General features: G+C 33.9%; 2 protein-coding genes across 3 annotated transcripts; both read right to left on the bottom strand.

The window, feature by feature from the left end:
* Nucleotides 1-1,161: 1,161 nt before the first annotated feature.
* LOC132050475 (ran-binding protein 1 homolog a-like) lies at nt 1,162-7,167 on the bottom strand. Its single transcript, XM_059441728.1, has 4 exons — nt 6,968-7,167; nt 4,622-4,773; nt 3,639-3,764; nt 1,162-1,901 (listed from the first exon to the last, which is right to left on the bottom strand). The coding sequence occupies exons 1-4, from the start codon at nt 7,129-7,131 to the stop codon at nt 1,639-1,641; spliced, it is 705 nt and encodes a 234-aa protein (XP_059297711.1). The 5' UTR covers nt 7,132-7,167; the 3' UTR covers nt 1,162-1,638.
* Nucleotides 7,168-8,947: 1,780 nt separating this feature from the next.
* LOC132050473 (ERBB-3 BINDING PROTEIN 1-like) lies at nt 8,948-17,160 on the bottom strand. Of its 2 annotated transcripts, none has more exons than XM_059441726.1 (10): nt 17,033-17,160; nt 16,815-16,935; nt 14,312-14,396; nt 14,080-14,229; nt 12,683-12,836; nt 11,096-11,311; nt 10,627-10,763; nt 10,442-10,533; nt 10,011-10,193; nt 8,948-9,238 (listed from the first exon to the last, which is right to left on the bottom strand). In XM_059441726.1, exons 2-10 carry the CDS (start codon nt 16,903-16,905, stop codon nt 9,165-9,167), a joined length of 1,182 nt encoding a protein of 393 aa, XP_059297709.1. In that variant the 5' UTR covers nt 16,906-16,935; nt 17,033-17,160; the 3' UTR covers nt 8,948-9,164. The 2 variants fall into 2 exon arrangements, with proteins under 2 accessions (XP_059297709.1, XP_059297710.1); XM_059441727.1 differs by having other exon boundaries at nt 17,021-17,137.
* Between the last annotated feature and the right edge of the window lie 2,511 nt (nt 17,161-19,671).

The following is a 19,671-nucleotide window of genomic DNA, read 5'->3' as shown; positions in this document are numbered from 1 at the left end:
GATCAGAACGAGTGTAATCTTATAATATGTATGTACATATAAAAAGAGCTTCGAATTTATTCCTTCACTATATATACTAAATAGTTTGAGTTTATTCTTCATTATACTATGGTGTGATTCATACACCTACTATTAGCAATTGTCTCGTATATACTTGTTATGGTTTATTGGTTCTAGCATGAACTGAATTGATTCTACGTACATTTCAAAATACTTTTTAAGTAGAAAGGGTTGCAAATTACTCCTCTATGTGTTGACAATATATGATCCAACTTTATGCTCATTAACTTCAGGTTGGAGCTCTGTTAGAATCAACAAAAAAATACAATACGATTTGCTAATTAGGTAACAGTATGAATGCCACCAAAATATAATACAAAATAAAATTAAGATATTTCATATAGTATAGTGGCAAATTTTTTAATCCTTTTCCCTATATTTTATAGATATGTTTATATTATTCCAGTCAACACTGAATCCATAAATTTAGCCTTAGATCCGACCTCTGCTTTAGTGATCAAAACAAGAAAAGTGCTGCTGAAGGAAGGTTCAGCACATTCTATGCTCTCTTTTTTCTTATTTATGTTTCTGTTTATAACCGAGAGATACTGAGAACTAATTGATGCATTGTTCACTATTTACCATCTTCTATCATTCTCCACTTAAATACTCCGTCCGGTTCAAAATTAGTGTTCACTTAGCCTTTTTATTTTGGTTCAAAATAAGTGTCCACTTAGCCTTTCTATTTTGATTCAAAATAAGTTTCCGCTTATCTAATCAAGAAGAATTAACTTTAATTTTCCAGATATGCCCCTATTTACTCGAGGCAATAAATAAACAAGAATCTTATTAACTAAGGATAGTTTAATCAAAATACTTATTACTTTTTATAAGAATTAGTATTTTTTTAAGAGGTGTGAAAAAGACTAAGTGAATACTTATTTTGTACCGGAGGGAGTACTAGACTTTTGGTTCTAGAATAAAACTCATAACATCCGATGACTAACATCCAACTAACCGCACATCACACGTTGTACTCTCACCACTAAACCAAAGCCCAAGGGGCCTTCACAGTTGAAGAAAAGCACACTATTGTATGTGATGTGATCATTATCTCAGTCTCCACTGGTTCTGGAGATGCAGTTGTAAATCAAGAATTGAGCATGCCATTATTTGAAATGAGATTGAGAAGGATATGTCCAAAGAAACACAAATGTGAACACATCAAACAATGATGCACTAGCATAGCTAGCAGCACCAAAAATTGTCCCCAGCCATGAAATCAAACTGACGCCTTCACAGAAAAAAAACTCAGAACTTGAAGCATGACTCAGTGCAAAGTCCATTGCATACACAAAATAATACTACTAGCAACGCCGATAGTTACACCACCCAGAAAATATCCTAACCAGAATACAGGACCCGGCCTTAAAAGCGAGACTCAAAAGTTTCTCCAAACATAAACACCCCTGAATGATAGACTAATAAAACCAAACAATTCCCAGTACCAATAACCCCACCTCAAGATAAAAACAAAGGAGAATCCCTTTAACCACCTCTTGCACTTGACCAACAACACACCCAAATTGGTTGGCACAGAAATGGCATTTTGAGCCTTGAAAATCGCATGCATCCTCCTCAAGCTGAAGCACTTTCATCCTTTTTCTCTGCATCCTTGTCTTCGGCTTTCTCCTCCTTACCATCCCCTTCCTTGGTTTTGTCTTCAGCTTTCTCCTCCTTAACATCCCCTTCCCTGGTTTTATCCTCGCTTTTCTCTTCTGACTTTTTATCTTCAACAGTTAACTTCTCAAGCAATCCGGCAGCGGTAGATCCATCTTCAGTTTCCTGTTTCTTTTGTGATTCAGCAACCTCTTGAAACGTCTCCATGAAGGATTTGCAATCTAAGTAGAAAAATATATCAGATGAATAATCATTCCGGACAAGAGAAAGGGGAAAATAACAGAGCAATGGTGTTAAAATTGATGTCAGGACACTAGTTGGACCTTTCTCACACGAAAGGTCGACAATTTTATAATCATATAAAGGTCGAATACTGTAACTCCAACCCCACAATGCAAATATGCAGCTGATGCATAATACAATCAGCTTAATACAGACCCCTAATGAATCATAAGGTTATCTTCACACTCGACCAGAGTGCATTCCACACCTTATAATCCAAAAACATTCATCAAGCCCACCAAAAAGCCTATTTCACCAAAAAAAAAAAAATATATATATATATATAATATTACTCATAACATATATTATTGTCCATGATATTTCACTACCATAGCCATGGAGATATATTTCGATTCCATCGCCAAGTCCAAGCTCAGTTTTCTCTAGACGCCAGTTGCCAACAGAGACCTCAACAAAGAAAACATGACACAGATATTCTCAAGAATCTCAATCAAGCAAAGACTAAGCTTTGGGTGCACTAATGATTCTAGCATTTTGGATAATCAGTCATCAGCGCTTAACATTGTACATTTGAGTACATCTATTTATGCAATTTCATATTTTAGGACTAAAAACTTCAAGTCCGCCATAGAAGTTCAACAATTTGCCACAGGTAGCTTGAAGAGACTTTTCTCACCATCTATCCCAAAAAAAGGACACAGACATTACAATCCCATCCACAGTACCTCACTATAGTTTGTTGGTATTATGGCCCATAAAACCAAAACAATGCCAGAGAGGTAAAAGGTAACAAATTACAGAAAGTTCCTAGTTGCATCTAAATAATGGTTAAAATTGCTGAATTTGAGGCAGGCTCAAGATCAGTGTCAATTCAGTGTAAAACAGTAAAAGGAAAAGGATTATTTTTTCAGAAACAATTACAACAAATTCTCTTAAGGTTTACAAACAGTTTTTCCCTCTGATAACATTCCCTCTACCCTTATTAAAATTTCATCAGAGTAGACACACACGCGCATTTGCGAATATAGGCTTTAGTTACAGCATAGCCAAGCCTGACTTTGTTTCAAGAGTGAAACGATCAAACTAACAATAGGTAAAATATGGCAAGGGGGGGAATTAACGTTGGAATGAAAATTATGACCCATCAGAACTTGAGAAGTGACTGAGACACATGCCATTCTGGGACATCTGAAATCCAGCACAATTCACTGGTAAGGTCAACTGCAAAAGTTCTAAAATTTGTTTGATGATACACCAAGATACTTTAACTGAAAAAGATGTTACTAATATGGAATATTGCCATAAAATGATACAGATATGCAGAACTAGAATTTATTCACACATAAAATGGCTGATTTTGCAACATCTAGAGATAAAGGAAGCTACTGCATATATTTACACCCCCAACCCCCACCCTAGAGAAAAAGGGAAGCAACTGCATATGTAAAGCACAGTCAATCCTAGACATGGATAAAAGTTAAGGATTGCAGAAGGTTGACTGCCAGCATAGAAAAACATCCAATTCTGATAACTCCTCTAGATTGATAGTGATAAAGAAAGTTACTATTCTTATGCAACTAACAAGGTAGACAAAGCATTGATGAATGAGAAAGTATCACGCATTCCTTCACTAGTTCGCTAGACCACCATCTAACTAGCCAGAAAACTTAGAGACAAGTAGATAAAGATAGTGATACAGAATTGAGATTACTCACTCTCAATAGATGCAAATCTGATGCAAAAAAGCTCATCTTTCAGTTCACCATCAGCAAAATCGGGTGCATGCCACACGCAAGACTTCTCATTTCCAGCATGTTCCTGAACCGTCATCGTTGGGAGAACTGGATCATACATCGAAAAACATATACTCATCAAGAAAAGATAAACCCAAAAACAGATGAGAAAAAGTGAAACTAAATGTCAGATCACCCAAGCAAATAACTGACAACTTAATTACCAATACTTCCTAATGAGAATAGGACAAAAGTTACTACCCCACAAACTAATTAGGTTCTGCTATAAAGATCCTCTATATTCATTCTACTTCATTCGAACATGTTTCATTAGAATACTCAGATATTTTTTCGTTGACAAATTAGCGGTCAAAACTTGAGATTCCCTAAATCACATATCTTTATACAAACATACAAACTCTCTCCTTAACTCAAACTACTCCTGCTGACAGGACAATCAGTCAATAGATTATAAGATGGGTAAATCTAATTTCAAAAAGGTTGAGAAATCTATATCTTACTTTACACTGAAATTAGATTCTTGATGCTCGTACTCCAAAATCTCGTCATCCTTTTTTTTTGTTTTTTTTTTTTTTTGATGAAGTAAGACGATGTCATTGATATAGGGCAACTGGAAGGTGCCATAATACACAAGCAAAAGCCAGAGGGCTTTTGAAGCAAAAAACATGTTAGTCTCCATTACATTAAAGCTATACTAGTACCAAGGTGCCATCTCTTGTCATCCTTTTAGAGATATAGGAGTATAATTATTTAATACTTCTACCATTGCTCTATATATGACACTCTTTCCTTTTTGGTCAATTCAGAAAAGGATTGACAGTCCTTTTATGTACTTAGAAACTCCTTAATTTTAAAATTCTTACTTTACTCTTGATAAGATTCTCGAGCAGGAGTTGACATGAAAAATTGATATATTAAGGAGATTCTTTTTTGAAAAAACAGACCAAGGTGGTTGGCGCAGATCTTAAGGGTCTTGGATTGGCGCATAACAAGGCGAACTTTGCCGGTTTCCTTATGCTTCAATAGCTTCACAGTTCCAGCACCTCTCTCTTTCCACTGATTCCCATCTTTATCAAACCTATAAAGCTTGGCTTTCCTGCAAATTTTATTTCAAATTATAAGAAAATCATATCCGAAATCACACAAGAAATTAACTGCATCAATACTCCTACTCTGAACCTGTCATCGTCTTTAAAAAACCGACAGATAAGAAAAAAAAAACGCATTATTAGTTAACCCTAGAATTTGATCAACGGACAAGCGATGAACAGATAATCACAGAAAATTAACTGTATTGATGCTCGTGCTCTAAAACCTCCATACGGAGGGAGTATTTAAGACAACAGATTTGAACAATTAGGTTATTAGTTAACCCTAGAATTGTATCACTGGGGGCATGCAATAAACAGATTTGACTGACAATTAACTTCATAGGTAGAAAATTCATATTCTTCGGTCATTGATAAACAATTTGTTGGGCAATACTCAACGCAATTAACACAAAATATACAGATTCCAAAATCAATACAGAATTAAGCAGTCGTTTCTTTCGAATATCAGTTTCCAACTTCCAACCAACAACGGGTAAACCTATAGGACACACACGCACACATACGTCACAAGCAATGCATTTATCAAATTCAAAGTGTATTCGGCCTCGGTATTGAATTGTTACAGGTAAACGATTTGCGTATTCCGAACTCACTACTCGTTGGGGGTATTTATAACAACTTTGAACAATTGGGTTATTAATTAACCCTATAATTGGATTAATGTATAGGCAATAAGGAGATTCACAAGTAAATATTTAAAACATACGTGATCCACAATAATTACAGAACTAACTGCAGTAACACTTGTAATCCATCATTCTTTTAATACGAAGTGAATATTTAAAACAGACATATTTGCACAATTGGGTTACCAACTTGAATTGTACTTCGAAGGCGAACCTAGAGTACAACATACGTGTTTAGAGGAATCCAGTCTTTTTGTCCAGACCTATATATATATATACACATTATTATAAAATACACTAAACATTCATAAATATTCGACTGTGAACCTAGATATTATTGTATTTTAACTGAGGTTGTTATATGAACCCATAAAACTTCAACAACCTGAATCCTCCTGAGAGTACAATTCGAAATTGCCCCATTTCGAATAGACCAAGGGCAAAATTGGTCTATTTTCTCTTATTTTGGAGAGACAGTTAGTAGGAAGGGTATTTTTGTGCTAGTTTGGCTGGTTGGAGGGCAATTTGAGGTAAAAACATAACATGGTAAAAACATAACAGAGGGTAAATCTGACCTATTTCAAATAGTTCAGCGGTATTTTGGCCCTTATCCCTTGAAATTAACAGATTTGATCAATTGAGTCACTGATTAAACACTATAATCAGATGAAGTAACAAGCAACTAACAGTAATACGAGGAAAAACAGTTCAAAGTAAATCGGAAAATGAAGTAGTGGAAATGAACAAGACATGGCAAAACACTACGGAAAGCATGACATAACATTCTGAACAGTGACTACAACAAAATAATACGCTAATCGCAGGGGCAAATTTAGGTTAAAAATATGGGGCTATGTACAATATTTTCTAGAATTGATCTAATATTGTTGTCTGGCACCCAGGGGCAGATCTAAAGCCCCCTGAGGGTATTCTCCCAAACACCATTGGAAAAAATTACACCGTATATACAAGGTATTTTTGTATTTTTATGTACATATATAGATTTTGAATACCCTGACCACAAGAGTAGGGGTTGGTTCAGTGGTTTAGGGATTTCAAAATTCACCCTTGAGGTTCCGAGTTCAAACTTCAGGCACTACATTTTTATTTTTCAAACCGCCCTCGGTGAAAATCCTGAATCCGCCACTCCTGGCACCCATTGTGCACTTGGTTGAATTCTAAGTTATTTAGCTAATAAAGGATTAGGGATCGATTCCCACTTGATACTTTTTTTTTTTCTCCCCTTTAGTAATACACCCATGTCCTAAAAATTCTAGATTCGCCCCTGGCCAAGGGCGGAGCCACATAGGGCCAAGATCCAAAACCCCCTTCCCTTCAGAGGAAAAAAACACTATTTATACATGGTTAAAATCATTTTTTATATACACATACTAGATGTTGAAACCCCTTAGGCTTCTTCGTAGGTTTACTCTTTTATATTTTAAGCGTGAAAATTCTGGCTCTGCCACTGCCTCTGGCTAATTGAAGTACAAGAAGCAGCAGACAGTAACAGTAATAAAGAGTAATATGAGAGGAGTACAGAAATAATTACAAATCAATGATGGGATTTTCGTTTTCTTCGCCTGTAGATACAGCAACTTGTTCGAGTTGAACAATTGGAGCCACCTCAGCTCCTGTATCTTCGTCATCTGCTCCGGTAGCTTCTTCTACGTCCTCCTTTTCCCTGTGTTCGTGTGTAGGCTCAGTGCTTGCCATTGTATTTAGATGAGAAATACAGAGGGAGTGAAATAATACAGCAGAGGTATGAATATCAGTGGAAGAATGTTGAAGGACCAAGGGTTTATATACTACTCGCCCCGTCTCATAATAAGTGTTACTTTAGCAAAAAAATATACATATTAAATTGCATTTATATAATAAAGACAAATTACTTTTTCTTCTTGATTAGAGCATGCACAAGTAGTACTCTTTTAATATTGAGAATCCAACAATACCAATATCATTTAGATGTTACTTTAACTTGTTAATTTTTATCTAAGGGTAGAGTTGAAAAAAATAAGTTAATTTATATCTTGATTTTCTAAGGTGACATGTATTATTAGATAATTTTTTTTAGCTAAGGTGACACTTATTATGGGACGGAGGGAGTAGGAGTTTTTGATGGGTTTGAATAGGTTTTTATTTAGCATTAATAAATATTCTTAGTTGAACCTTGACGTAACTGATAAAGTTGTCTCCATGTAACCGGGAGGTCAGGAGTTCGAGCCGTGAAAACAGCCTCTTACAGAAATGCGAGGTAAGGTTGTCTATAATAGACCCTTGTGGTCCGGCTCTTTTCCGAATCCTGCGCATAGAGGGAGCTTAGTGCACCGGATGCCCTTTTCTTTTACTAAATAAATACACTTGGTTCAAATACTAGGATCAAATTATTGTTTTTTGATAATAAACAGACCTACTAGGATCAAATTACAACTCCATTATTCTGTGCGAAGGTGTTTGGGCCAATTTTCACATAAACTATTTCATGGAGCATCAATTATTGAAATTGAAATCTGAAACCTCATAATTATTTTTTACATCATTAACTATTTGGTCACGTCTTTAAAAAAATATTATTATTATTATTATTATTGTTATTGTTTCATAAATATAAGCATAATTAACTTAGTTATGAATGTAGAAATCATGTTTAAAAGCGAAAGAAACTAAAGAGTATGTAGTGATGGAATCACCTTTATTCAAACAGTATCAATTAACACACTCTTGCGGGAAAATTACACTTTTTTTCACACTTTTCGATTGATTATAATTATGAGATTCATTTTTTTTTTTCACATTGGATGTATTATGTTCTAGTTATTTTACAACTTAATGAAATATCCTTCACTGTTTTATTAGGAAAAGATGTGTCCCCTACACTTATGATTACTAGTTAGACTTTTAATCTTGACCTTAAGAGTGATGAGTAAGTATCAACTTAGGAAAACAGGGACGATTATGTAGTTTAGCTGTATGAACCCATTAATACATGAACATTAGAAGCAAGCAAAATACATTTCAATTAACTACAAATTAAACGTGTTTAGCCAAGCATCATGACCACCAACTGAATCAAAAGATCTAACTAATAAATGAACCCAAAATAAGTATGGATCCCGAACTGTGTTAGGGACCAATAATGTAACAGATCAAGAAAGTAATGGAGATTAATGCGTGTTGAAGTTCATGCCATCTTTTCTTCTCAGTTGTCAAATTAATAACTCATTTGAAAAAGTGCTCTCTAGTTCATTCACTTTGATAAAACAATGGCACCATAATATATCACAAAACTCTCATCTATCCTTGTTTCTTTTGTTATGTCATAGCTTGCGCGCATCTCAATTATTTCATCGGGTACCAGATAACTATGTCCACTAAAGTAACAAATGGGGAAAAATCATCTTGTGAGTTTTGCTTCCACTAGAGTTTTATCTTTAAACCTCATAATTCTCTTTCCTTCATCGACCACCAGACCACACGCAACCCTCGTGCATCCTACTTCGAAAGTGAGAAGAGTACAGCACACCTATCGAAGCTTTGGATAATAAAAGCATTAGAAAATTGGAAACCCCACTGGATAATTTTAACATGACAAAAGTCTCAGTATAAGGACAACAACTGTCCATGCCCATCTTGTATAGCAAAAAGGCCGCAAGAAAGATCCAAAACCACCTCAATAATCCCATATCAAATAACAATGAGAAACCAAATAGTTCTTGGAATTGAATCAATCAAGCACCATCAACTTATCAAGAATCAGCAACACTTGATTCTCCTTCCATAGGCTCAGCTTGAGATGACTCTTCTTTCTCACTTTTCTTGCCTGCTAGTCAAAAGGATAGTGAATCAGTGATCATGAGAATTCAAAGAATTATCGATCGGCCACTACAAGAACACCTTAATCCTAAGCAGTAAAGATCAGTTATATGAAGAGTCTGATTGGTTGTAATGTTCACGAGGTTGTATATAATCCAATGTTCCTAGAAATCTTCACCGCCCATGTCACTCCATTCTAATTCATCTCTCGAATGAATATTATGTAAAATAAATTAAAAAGGGACAATAGCAATTTTGGTCACCAAGTTATTGGTATATTCTACTTTTGATCCTTCTGATATACGACTCAACATATTTAACCTTCAATTAATTAAAGTGTGCATTTTGGTCCTTTCATGTAGACAATATGTTACATTTGGACTATTTATGAATAATATTAATGTCAAATATGAAGTAACGGTTACTCCAACACTTAATGATAAAGTGCTATCAACTAACTGTTCAAAAAAGTGCTATTAACTCAATTAAAAAATAAAAAAAGCACTAGAAACGTTCTCTACATTATCTGCTGGCATATAAGTTTCTGACAAGACTAAAAGATTCCTAGAAAATATTAGACCTAAATTAACACACTAAAACGAACAAAACTCAATCCCAACTAACTGATATCACCTACATAGGTATTTTTCTTACATAAAAAGCAATTACAGTCACGTTGTCAAATATTACTACTACATTTATCTCCAACAACATGCTTGTGTTACGAAAACTTAAACACTGCATTACTTCAGTTATTTTTCAAATGCTTTTCAACTTACCTTTCTTTTTCTTCCCGCCGCCTTTCTTCTTGGTCTTTACAGGCAGGGCTAGCCAGGTCTTGATTTCAGGTTCGTTGTCTATTGTCTTCGCAGGTGTCAGCTCCTGGAGAGCATGAGATGTGATCCTATCTGACCCGTTAGGCATCAATAGCACTGTGAATTTTATGTGAGCAACCAAATCACCTGCATTTCGTTACAAGAAAAAGTTTGTAAATACAAGGGACGTTAGCTGGAATATGGCATTTCTATGAGAATACAGAAAAATAAGAGATAATCACATTTTTGGACCGCTCAAAAGAATAATAGCCAGTAAATATATAGTATTTGTATTTTAAATATAAATATACATAATATATTTTGTATATTTTGTATACATAATAAGAAATAATCACATGTTATGGCGTAGAACAGGGCGCTAAAATATTACGGACCAGGTTTCTCATGTAGAACAGGATATGGCTGCAAAAGTTCATGGTTAACACATTCGACTAGTCCCAAACGAGCTCTTTTCTCCTCCAAATCCCTGTTACGAAGAACAAGGATACAGCATGATAAAACAACTATACTTACTACAGCACAAATAGTTAAAAAAGAAAACATTGAAAATCATGACAACCTTGCTGTAAATGGCATGATAGGGAACTTCTGACTGATTTCGCTGAAGATAAACCTCGATGCTTTCATCTTCAGGTTGTAGCTTTTATCTACAGCTCTCTTGTAGATGGTTGTTTGTTTCTCGTCCAACAATTTTGGCTGTGAAATTTTGAAGGGCACAAGAAAGTAAATATTTGTGAGATTTTCAATGGTATAATTACAATTTTGGACTGCTCAAAAAATTAGCCTGCAAATGTATAGGTTTGTTATATCAAGTATAAATATACATATAATATTCATATTGTATACACGAATGTACGTATACATAAATATACATATAATATACATAATAAGTGTATATGTTTTGTATATTTTGGCCAACACCCGTGAATAATTTTGGCCGACGGGCCAAAAATGAGAAAAGACCTTTTTCAATTAATAAGATTTGGTGTCCATGTAATTGTCAGGCATCAAAAGTTTCAACATTTTACCTTTCCTTCACCGGTGCTTGTAACAATGTCAATTGAATAGACCTCATTCTCCTCAAACTCTGCATCGTCTACTCTGGTATCAGGATTGGACACACTTAAGACAACTTTGTTTCCATCAATCACAAACTGCTTCATTTGATGGCTCAAAACACCTTCAACGATCTTGCAGTCATATGCTGCAGCAACTTTCTGAATAGCTTCTGTTACATCCGAGTTCTGCAACGTCAAAGAAACTGAGCAAAAAATATCTACAGAAACTAGTAGCTATAACAACAGTAGCTAGAAAAGAACTATTGGGATGAACTGTCAAAACAACAAGCATAAGATAAACGGCAAGCTGTCATTAATCTTGAATATAAATCCACCTATTTAGCATTTTCAAAACACTCAAACAAGACCAAGGCATCAATAATTAACTCAAACAGCATATTGAGGCCACTAGAAGGAGACGATAGCAGTCTCAAACAAGTTGGGGTTGACTATATGAATCCCCACTTCATTTAAACTCATTTCTTATCATCATAATACTAAATAAAATAAAAGTAAAAAATAAGCTATATACATATATAAAATAATACTCCCTCCGGATCAAAAAAAGAGTCCACTTAGCCTTTTTTTCTTGGATCAAAAAAAGAGTCCACAAGGCAAATCAAGAAAGAATTAACCTTGCTTTTCCATATTTGCCCCTATTAAGTGTTATATGATCAAATTCCAATGCTTATTTAATCAGGGGTAGTTTAGTCAAATTACCTATTTTTGTCTAGGAGTTAGTATTTTCTTAAGGGGTGTGCAAGTGGACTCTTTTTTTGATCCGGAGGCAGTAATAATAATAAATAGCTAAATAATAATATTAGAAGCTCTCTAAGGGGTCTAAACCTATCCATAAGTAGTAGATATCACCTATATGGATCTTTTTCATCCATTGTGTCCTATCTTTAGCTAAATCTGCATTGATACACTTCTATTTTTAAGAAACAAATTCACAATTCTAAAACATGATCATATTGTTATAAGTAACCACCACTTAATGACTACTAAGGGATTAGGCATTCAACTAAATGATCTGTTTTCCAAGTCTTGAGACAAAAGGGTCATGCTTCTAGAGCTAGGATCTGATCTTCAAATTTCACTTGGATGCTCAAGTTTGAACTTCAAATCCACTTTCCTAGCACTATCAGACTGGGCAGATGGCAATAAACATCCTCCAAGCGGCACTTAACAGACCTACCCACATATTCACCACATTCCTTCTAATCAAGCCCACCTAAAGGCTATAAATGCAGTACTTTTGAAGGATCCGATACGCACCCGTCGACATTTTGATAAGATAGATAACAATATTTTCAGGTAAAACACACAACTAATCTTTAGCAACTGGCACTTGACCGGCATTGATACTCATGCAGTCTACATAAGGGAATGATAATTGTTATTGCGAACCGTCCTATACATATAACTATATAAGTGGTGATGGCTGAAGTTTGAAAAGCTCGACTTGATGCAATATAACGTTACCCAATTCCTCCAATATATAACATCAAATATTCCAGCGTGCCAGAATAAAAAAAGATTTAGATTAAACATTACCTTCCTTCCTGGTCTCACGAGCCTCAGAGCAACTTCAGCAGCTGTATTAGCAGCCGCAACTACATCAGCTGCTCTACCAGTAACAGGTCCTCTCTGGAGCACATGCGTATGAGCAACTACAGCAATAAAGCCATCTATATGACACCCCATATCACTGCCAAAAAAAAAAAAAAAAGTTACCATGTCTTACTTTTACAAACAGCTTATCTGATTCCACAATATAAAAGACAGTCAAGTTATCAAAAAGCAGCTTCATAATCCGCATTAAACAATTAAACCTTAAGGGGTCGTTAGGTCACTGGCTAAGAAGTGAGTTATTCGTGTATTGAAACCAGCATAACTAATACCATGTTTGGTAGTATTCAGTTGCTATGTATAAAATTCTGCACATCAAGTACGGTGTTTGGTTACTAGTTTACGACCCCGCATAACTAATACACCCTCCGTCCCAATTTATGTGACACACTCTTTGTTTTACTTTGCCCCCAAAAGAATGTCACCTTTCTATAACTAGAATCAACTTAACTTTAAAATTCCCCTTTCACCCTTGATTAAAGGATTTATAGCCACACAAATGTCTAACAGTCTAAGGTTTGTTTTAGACCACAAATTTCAAAAGTCTTCCTTTCTTTCTTAAGCTTTGTGCCTAGTCCATTGGTGCCATATAAATTGGGACGGAGGGAGTACATGTATAAGTTATGAGGGAATCTATGTATTATTTATGAAGGGTAGGAGATGGAATAAGTAATGCATGAATAACTAAACCATGCATAACTCTATTAGAACTGGATTTGGAGAAAAATAAATTAACTACATTATAAACAGTTCTTTATTTTTTAATTCACGGCCAAATTTCACGCACAAACTACACTTCTCTTTCCTACCATGCACAATCATGGCAAGAATTTAAATCACCTCAAAATGCTCTAAACTATTACATATGTTGCTCGGACTCGGTGTCGAGTGTCGGATACGGGTACGGATCTAGAGGTCGGATTCGGCATAATCTATATTTTAAGATTCGGGGGTACGGATCTAGGTGCGGATACGGGTGCGGAGATTCGGCTAAAATAATTCAAAATTATAAGAAAAATAACTAAATCTATGCCTAGAAATAAAAAACAAAAATAATTTTTTATAGTTATGTTTCATTTATAATTAAATTTTAATTTTTAATTAACTTGAAACTCTTCTAGATACAATAAGTGTCCACTCTTCAAGAGCTCTCCGTTTCTTTCAATTTAGCCTCAAATTTTTTCTCAGATTGGTCCATGGATTTGGTCAAAGTATCCAATGTCATTTGACCAGATCTGACACGAATCCGGTGTCGGTGTCGTGTCGTGTCGGACACGGGTGCGGCAGCAAAAGTGAAGGGTCCGAGCAACATAATTACTTACATCTTCACCATATCGCCTTCTTCCAATACTGTCTCATCACTAGAGAGTGGAGAAAAATGGCAGACGGTATTGTTAACTGAAATGCAGGTCGGGAATGCCACGCCCCTCTCAATCTTCTTCTTCACGTTCTTGTACATATTGCCTGTTTGCCTGTACCAGAATTCACTCATAAACACCAATTCTGAAATAGAAAATCTGATTTCGAAGACATAAAAAAGAGAAAAGCTCATACTCTTTGATATAGGCATCTCCTTTTTCACAAAGATCAACTATCTTTGCTTTTGGTTTGCATTCAAACACCACCAACTGCAGAGCCTCTGCAGAATCAATAGCAAAATATCAAAATTTAATGAGAAATTGATATAAATAGCCGTCCACCAAAATAATAGTCAGCAAATGTATAATTTTTGTATATTAATGTATATTATACATAACATATATACATTTTTTTATACAAAATAATGTATATTTTTTGTAATTCTGATAGCAAATGTAATTATTTTTGGCCGACCGGCCAAATGTGTAACTTGCCCAAATTTAATACCCACTTTGTTTTATTTTAAAAGATATAATTACTGATATTAAACTGTTTATTTTCTTCTTCCTCTTTTGATAAAATACTATGTGTGGAATCAACCTTATCTTTCACTACCATCTTTTACATAGTTTGAATTCTCTTTAGTACAAATTTCGTAACATTAGCAGTGATTTTCAGTTATCGGATAACCCAAATGAGAAACCCCATTTTCAGGGGGGCAATTTTCAAACCAAAACGGGTGTATAGAAACATGTAAATATTCTATTTTTAACACACAATAAAGCAAAAAATGACCAAAAAGAATGGATAAAGAACAAAAGGGGTTGAAGAATATTAACTATGGAATCAAACTGTTCTTTTACAAGACTTTTTACATAGTTTGATTATTTTTTAGTACAAAAGTTCATAACATTAGCAGTGATTTTCATCTATCAGATAACCCAAAATAGAGAAACCCCATTTTCAGGGGAACAAATTTCAATCCAAGAATCAAAATGGGTATACAGAAAACATGTAACTATTCTATATTTAACGCGCAATAAAGCAGAAATGACAAAAAAACTAATGAGAAAAAGAATATTAACTGTTGATGATTTCAGCAGCATCATTATAGTGTTTCGCAACAGTTCTTATACACACGGTATACAACATTATACAAACATTATATACTTACGGTAAATAATGTGTCTACCTTGTATAAAAGTGAATAAAAGGTGTTTAAGGAAAAATTAGGCTAAACCAGGTAATTAAGGAAACACAGGGGCTAAACAGGGTATATATTCTTTCCTAGCAGACATAGAACGTAATTTTCCCAAGCCCCATTTTCGAGGGAAACATTTTCAGTCCAAAATCAAAACGGATATACAGAAAAACATGTAAATATTCTTTTCTTAACACACAAAAAAGCAAAAAAATGACCCAAAAAAATGAGATACAGAACAAAAGCGGTTGAAGAATATTAACTATGGACTCAAACTGTTCTTTTACTAGACTTTTTACATAATTTAAATACTATTCGTAAAAGAACAGTTTGATTCCAGTAAATTCTATTAAATACGATTAACATTAGCAGTAATTTTCAGTTATAAGATACCCCACTTTCAGGAAGACAATTTTCAATCCAAAAATCGAAAAAGGTATACAGAAAACATGTAAATATCCCATTTTTAACACACACAAAAAGCTAAAAACGACCAAAAAACGAATGAGATAAAGAAAATAACCCAAATAGAGAAACCAAGGGGACAATTTTCAATCCAAAAATCAAAAGGGGTATACAGAAAACATGTAAATATTCTATTTTTAACAGCTCCTCGTAGCAAAATGTCGAAATTTAATACCCTCTTTGTTCCATTTTATATGATATCGTTACTATTTAGGTGCCAAACTGTTTATTATCTTCTATTTTTTGTTGATAAAATAATATTTGTGGAATCAAACTGTTCTTCTACTTCTACTACCATCTTTTACAAAATTTGAATACTTTTTTGTACAAATACTTGCAACATTAGCAGTGATTTTCAGTTATATCCGTGGGGACAATTTTCAACCCAAAAACCAAAAGGGGTATACAGAAAAACATGTAAATATTCTATTTTTAACACAACAAAGGCACAAAAAATAAAAAAAATAAAAAAAATAGAAAAAGACAAAAAAGTAATGAGATAAAGAAGAATATTAACCATTGACAATTTCAGCACCACATTTATACTTAGTAACAACATTATTTGAATACATTTTTGTACAAATTTCATAACATTATCAGTGATTTTTTTGATGACATGGGAACCCGCAGCCGCTACCCTTCGGGTGCGCACAGGGTAAACCCAGCTCTTGTGCAATAGCTCGCAAATCATACAGGGGAGATAACCCGCACTAGCCCTGCTGTCGTAGGCAGAGGGTTTCGAACCTGAGACCCCATGCTCAACCAAGTGAGCCACCCTTGCAGGTAACATTAGCAATGATTTTGCTATCAGATAACCCCAATAAAGAAACCCCATTTTTGGTGGAACAAAATTTCAATCCAAGAATCAAAATAGGTATACAGAAAACATGTAAAAATTCTATCTTTAACACAAAAAAAAAATGACAAAAAAGAATGAGATAAACCCCATTTTCAATCCAAAAATCAAAATGGGGTATACCAAAAAACATGTAAAAATTCTATTTTTAACACAACATAAAGAAGAATATTAACTGTTGAGGATTTCAGCAGCACATTTATACTTAGTAACAACTTCTGGACTTGTTAGATCCAATTCCTTCTCTTCTCTTTCCTCATCCGACATACTTAATCAAATTACTCAACTTTTACAAACCTGAAACCAAAAAAGAACAAATAAAAATGAAGAAAGAAATGTTAGAAACAGTGAAAAGGGTAACTGAAAATAGCAAAGAACAAACCTGAATATACTTTTGGGTTCTTGATGGAATGAAAATGGAGGCAAAAAAAAAGTTGAGCTAGGGTTTTGAGTTATATATAGCAAAGTTATATATGTGACTATTTTTAAGAATTTATTATTATCTGTTTTGACAAAATATGTATGGGGAGACAAGTGACAGTTTGGTGGTGAGTACGTGGAATTTAGTGGTACCATTAAGAAAGAAATTGATATGGTGACGTGGATGGTTTTGGTATTGAAATGTGTCAATATTGAGGAGCCGTTTGGACATGATTTGAATAATTTGAAATCTCAAATCATGCTTTTTTGGATAATTTGGAATTTCATCTCATGAGATGAAATCGCATGTCCAAACGCGGATTTCATCTCATGGTTTCAAATCGCAAGTCCAAACGCCTACTGAGTGTTTGCTTCTCAAGAGTCAATTTGACTAATTTTTGAAATTAAATTAAATTATATTAATTCAATATTTCGAAACTAAAATTTAGAGGTTCGGCAACTATACGAAAAAATGCTATAAGTTGCGATTCTTCATCATATTATATGATGACAAAAAATACATCCTAAAATGTTAGTTAAAGTTTATGAGTTTTGACTCGTAAAAAGCTAAAGAAAATGATAAAAATGTGTGGAGGGAGTACTGATTATTCCTGGGCACATGAGTGTTACTTGAATTGCGAATTTATAAAACATAATTCAAGGGGAGGCAAATACTTCATTTTAAGCGTGTTTTTAATCTTTTTAAATTTGGTCCACACTAAGTATTATCGTTATTAATTATGGTTTTCAAATACATCCTACTGTATTTGATATATACAGCTTTTTGAAAAATACTTTTTATGCTTGATATGGTGTATTACGTGGCATTTAGTGGGTCCCATGTGTGAAGAAGTTGATATGGTGACGTGGATGATATTGAAATGTGTCAATATTTGGGTGTTTGAGGTTACAATTTTACTCTCCAGCACACGAGTATTACTTGATTTTTTTTTTTTTTTTACCCCACCCCAAGGAGCTCTGCTAGTAACTCGAACCCACGAGAGAGGTGAAGGATGCTAATCATCTGACTAACATGAGTGTTACTTGAATTGTGTCAATATTGGATTTTTTAGCCTTCTTAAAATTTGGTTCATACTAGATGTTATCGTCATAAATGAAGATATTATTAATATTATTTTCCAAATAAATCCTTACTAAAATGGGAAATTTAAGAGATATACAATTTGCTCACTTAAATTGTAAAGGAATAACCTAAAACTCACATTGCAAAGTTTTAGCCCAAAAATATAACACTTATATACAAAAATAGGTACATTATGTATATAGGTATTTGACGGTGTATAATGCGTAGGTATATACACTAAAAAATATAATTATATAATATTATACACGAAACTATGCACATATACACATTTATACACAATTATACAAATATTGTATAATGTGTAGGTATATACACTAAAAATATAATTATACAATATTATACTCAAAAATATGCATGTATACACAATTAACAAATATTGTGCACTTCTACACATTTATACCCACTTATACAATTTATACACAATTTTACAATATTGTATGAGTGGGTATAAACATAAATCTGAACTGCTTTTGAATAAGAATTGCACTTTTATACAAGACATATACATTATGTATATAGGTGTATAAAAATGTATAATAGTGTATAAGAGGTGTGTATACACCCATATACACTATAATACAATATTATACACTAATATACAAAAACTAACTTTGTCTTCTTCCTTGCGTCTCTTCTGAAGTTTAACTCAAATCTAATTAAATCTACTCCAAATCACTTCAAATTTAAGTTTTGAACCCTCTTGATGTTTCCAATCAATTGGAGCACTACCTAATCCAAGCAACTAATAAACTCGGAAAACTCAATTTCCACCACAACCTCCTGCTACTCCACCTCCTCTCTCTGTGCCTCTCTCTTCTTACTTGCATCCGACACCATCTATCCAATTTCAAAAAAAAAAAAAAATGCTTCCGATCATTAAAAAGCACAAAATATACCGAAAGAAAAACTTCAATAATATTAATATGTGTAACTGAATCAAAAAGAAAAATAATTTGAATTAGGAGATGTCAATACGATGATATAGTGTTTCACAATAATCAGATTGTATTAGTCTTCTTTTTCTCTGATTATAATTTCGATGACGAGGGTTTTGAGTGTGGGAGGAGATGTTAGAGGAAACGGGGCTGAGAGAGAGAGAGAGAGAGCGGGAGGGAGGAGGAGGAGGAGGAGTGAGTCATTTTTTGTAAGATTTAAAAAGGTGGGTCAATTTTGGTAGCATGGTTACCCTAATTAACATACAACGTAATTATCTCTACTAAAATTGATATATACTCTCTCCATTCACTTTTATTTGTCCACCATACTAAAAATAAATTTTCATTTTTACTTGTCCACTTTAGCATATCAAGAGAGAGACAAAAAAAAAAATATTGTTCTACATTTAACATTAATTAATCATTTCCAATAATTTCTCAAGTCTATTGAGATTGTACACCAATTACTATAAGTATTATAGTAAAATATATATTTCATTTATTAATTCTTAAGGAGCATGCAAACAGAGGTGGAGTCAGGATTTGAAGTTTGTGGGTTCGGAATTTTAAGAT

Source organism: Lycium ferocissimum, chromosome 3, assembly GCF_029784015.1.
Source record: "Lycium ferocissimum isolate CSIRO_LF1 chromosome 3, AGI_CSIRO_Lferr_CH_V1, whole genome shotgun sequence".
NCBI classification, from domain to species: domain Eukaryota; kingdom Viridiplantae; phylum Streptophyta; class Magnoliopsida; order Solanales; family Solanaceae; genus Lycium; species Lycium ferocissimum.
The sequence above is the reverse complement of the archived record's forward strand: the minus strand, read 5'-3'. Positions and strand labels throughout refer to the sequence as shown.

Coding starts and splice junctions, on each gene's coding strand:
- LOC132050475 (XM_059441728.1), bottom strand. CDS start 7,131: ATGGCAAGCACTGAGCCTACACACGAACACAGGGAAAAGGAGGACGTA. Junction 4,774..6,967: donor GAAAATCCCATCATTGATTT/GTAATTATTTCT, acceptor TAAAATTTGCAG/GAAAGCCAAGCTTTATAGGT. Junction 3,765..4,621: donor GATCTGCGCCAACCACCTTG/GTCTGTTTTTTC, acceptor TGTATGATCCAG/TTCTCCCAACGATGACGGTT.
- LOC132050473 (XM_059441726.1), bottom strand. CDS start 16,905: ATGTCGGATGAGGAAAGAGAAGAGAAGGAATTGGATCTAACAAGTCCA. Junction 14,230..14,311: donor GGAGATGCCTATATCAAAGA/GTATGAGCTTTT, acceptor ATTCTGGTACAG/GCAAACAGGCAATATGTACA. Junction 12,837..14,079: donor GAAGGCGATATGGTGAAGAT/GTAAGTAATTAT, acceptor TTTTTTTGGCAG/TGATATGGGGTGTCATATAG.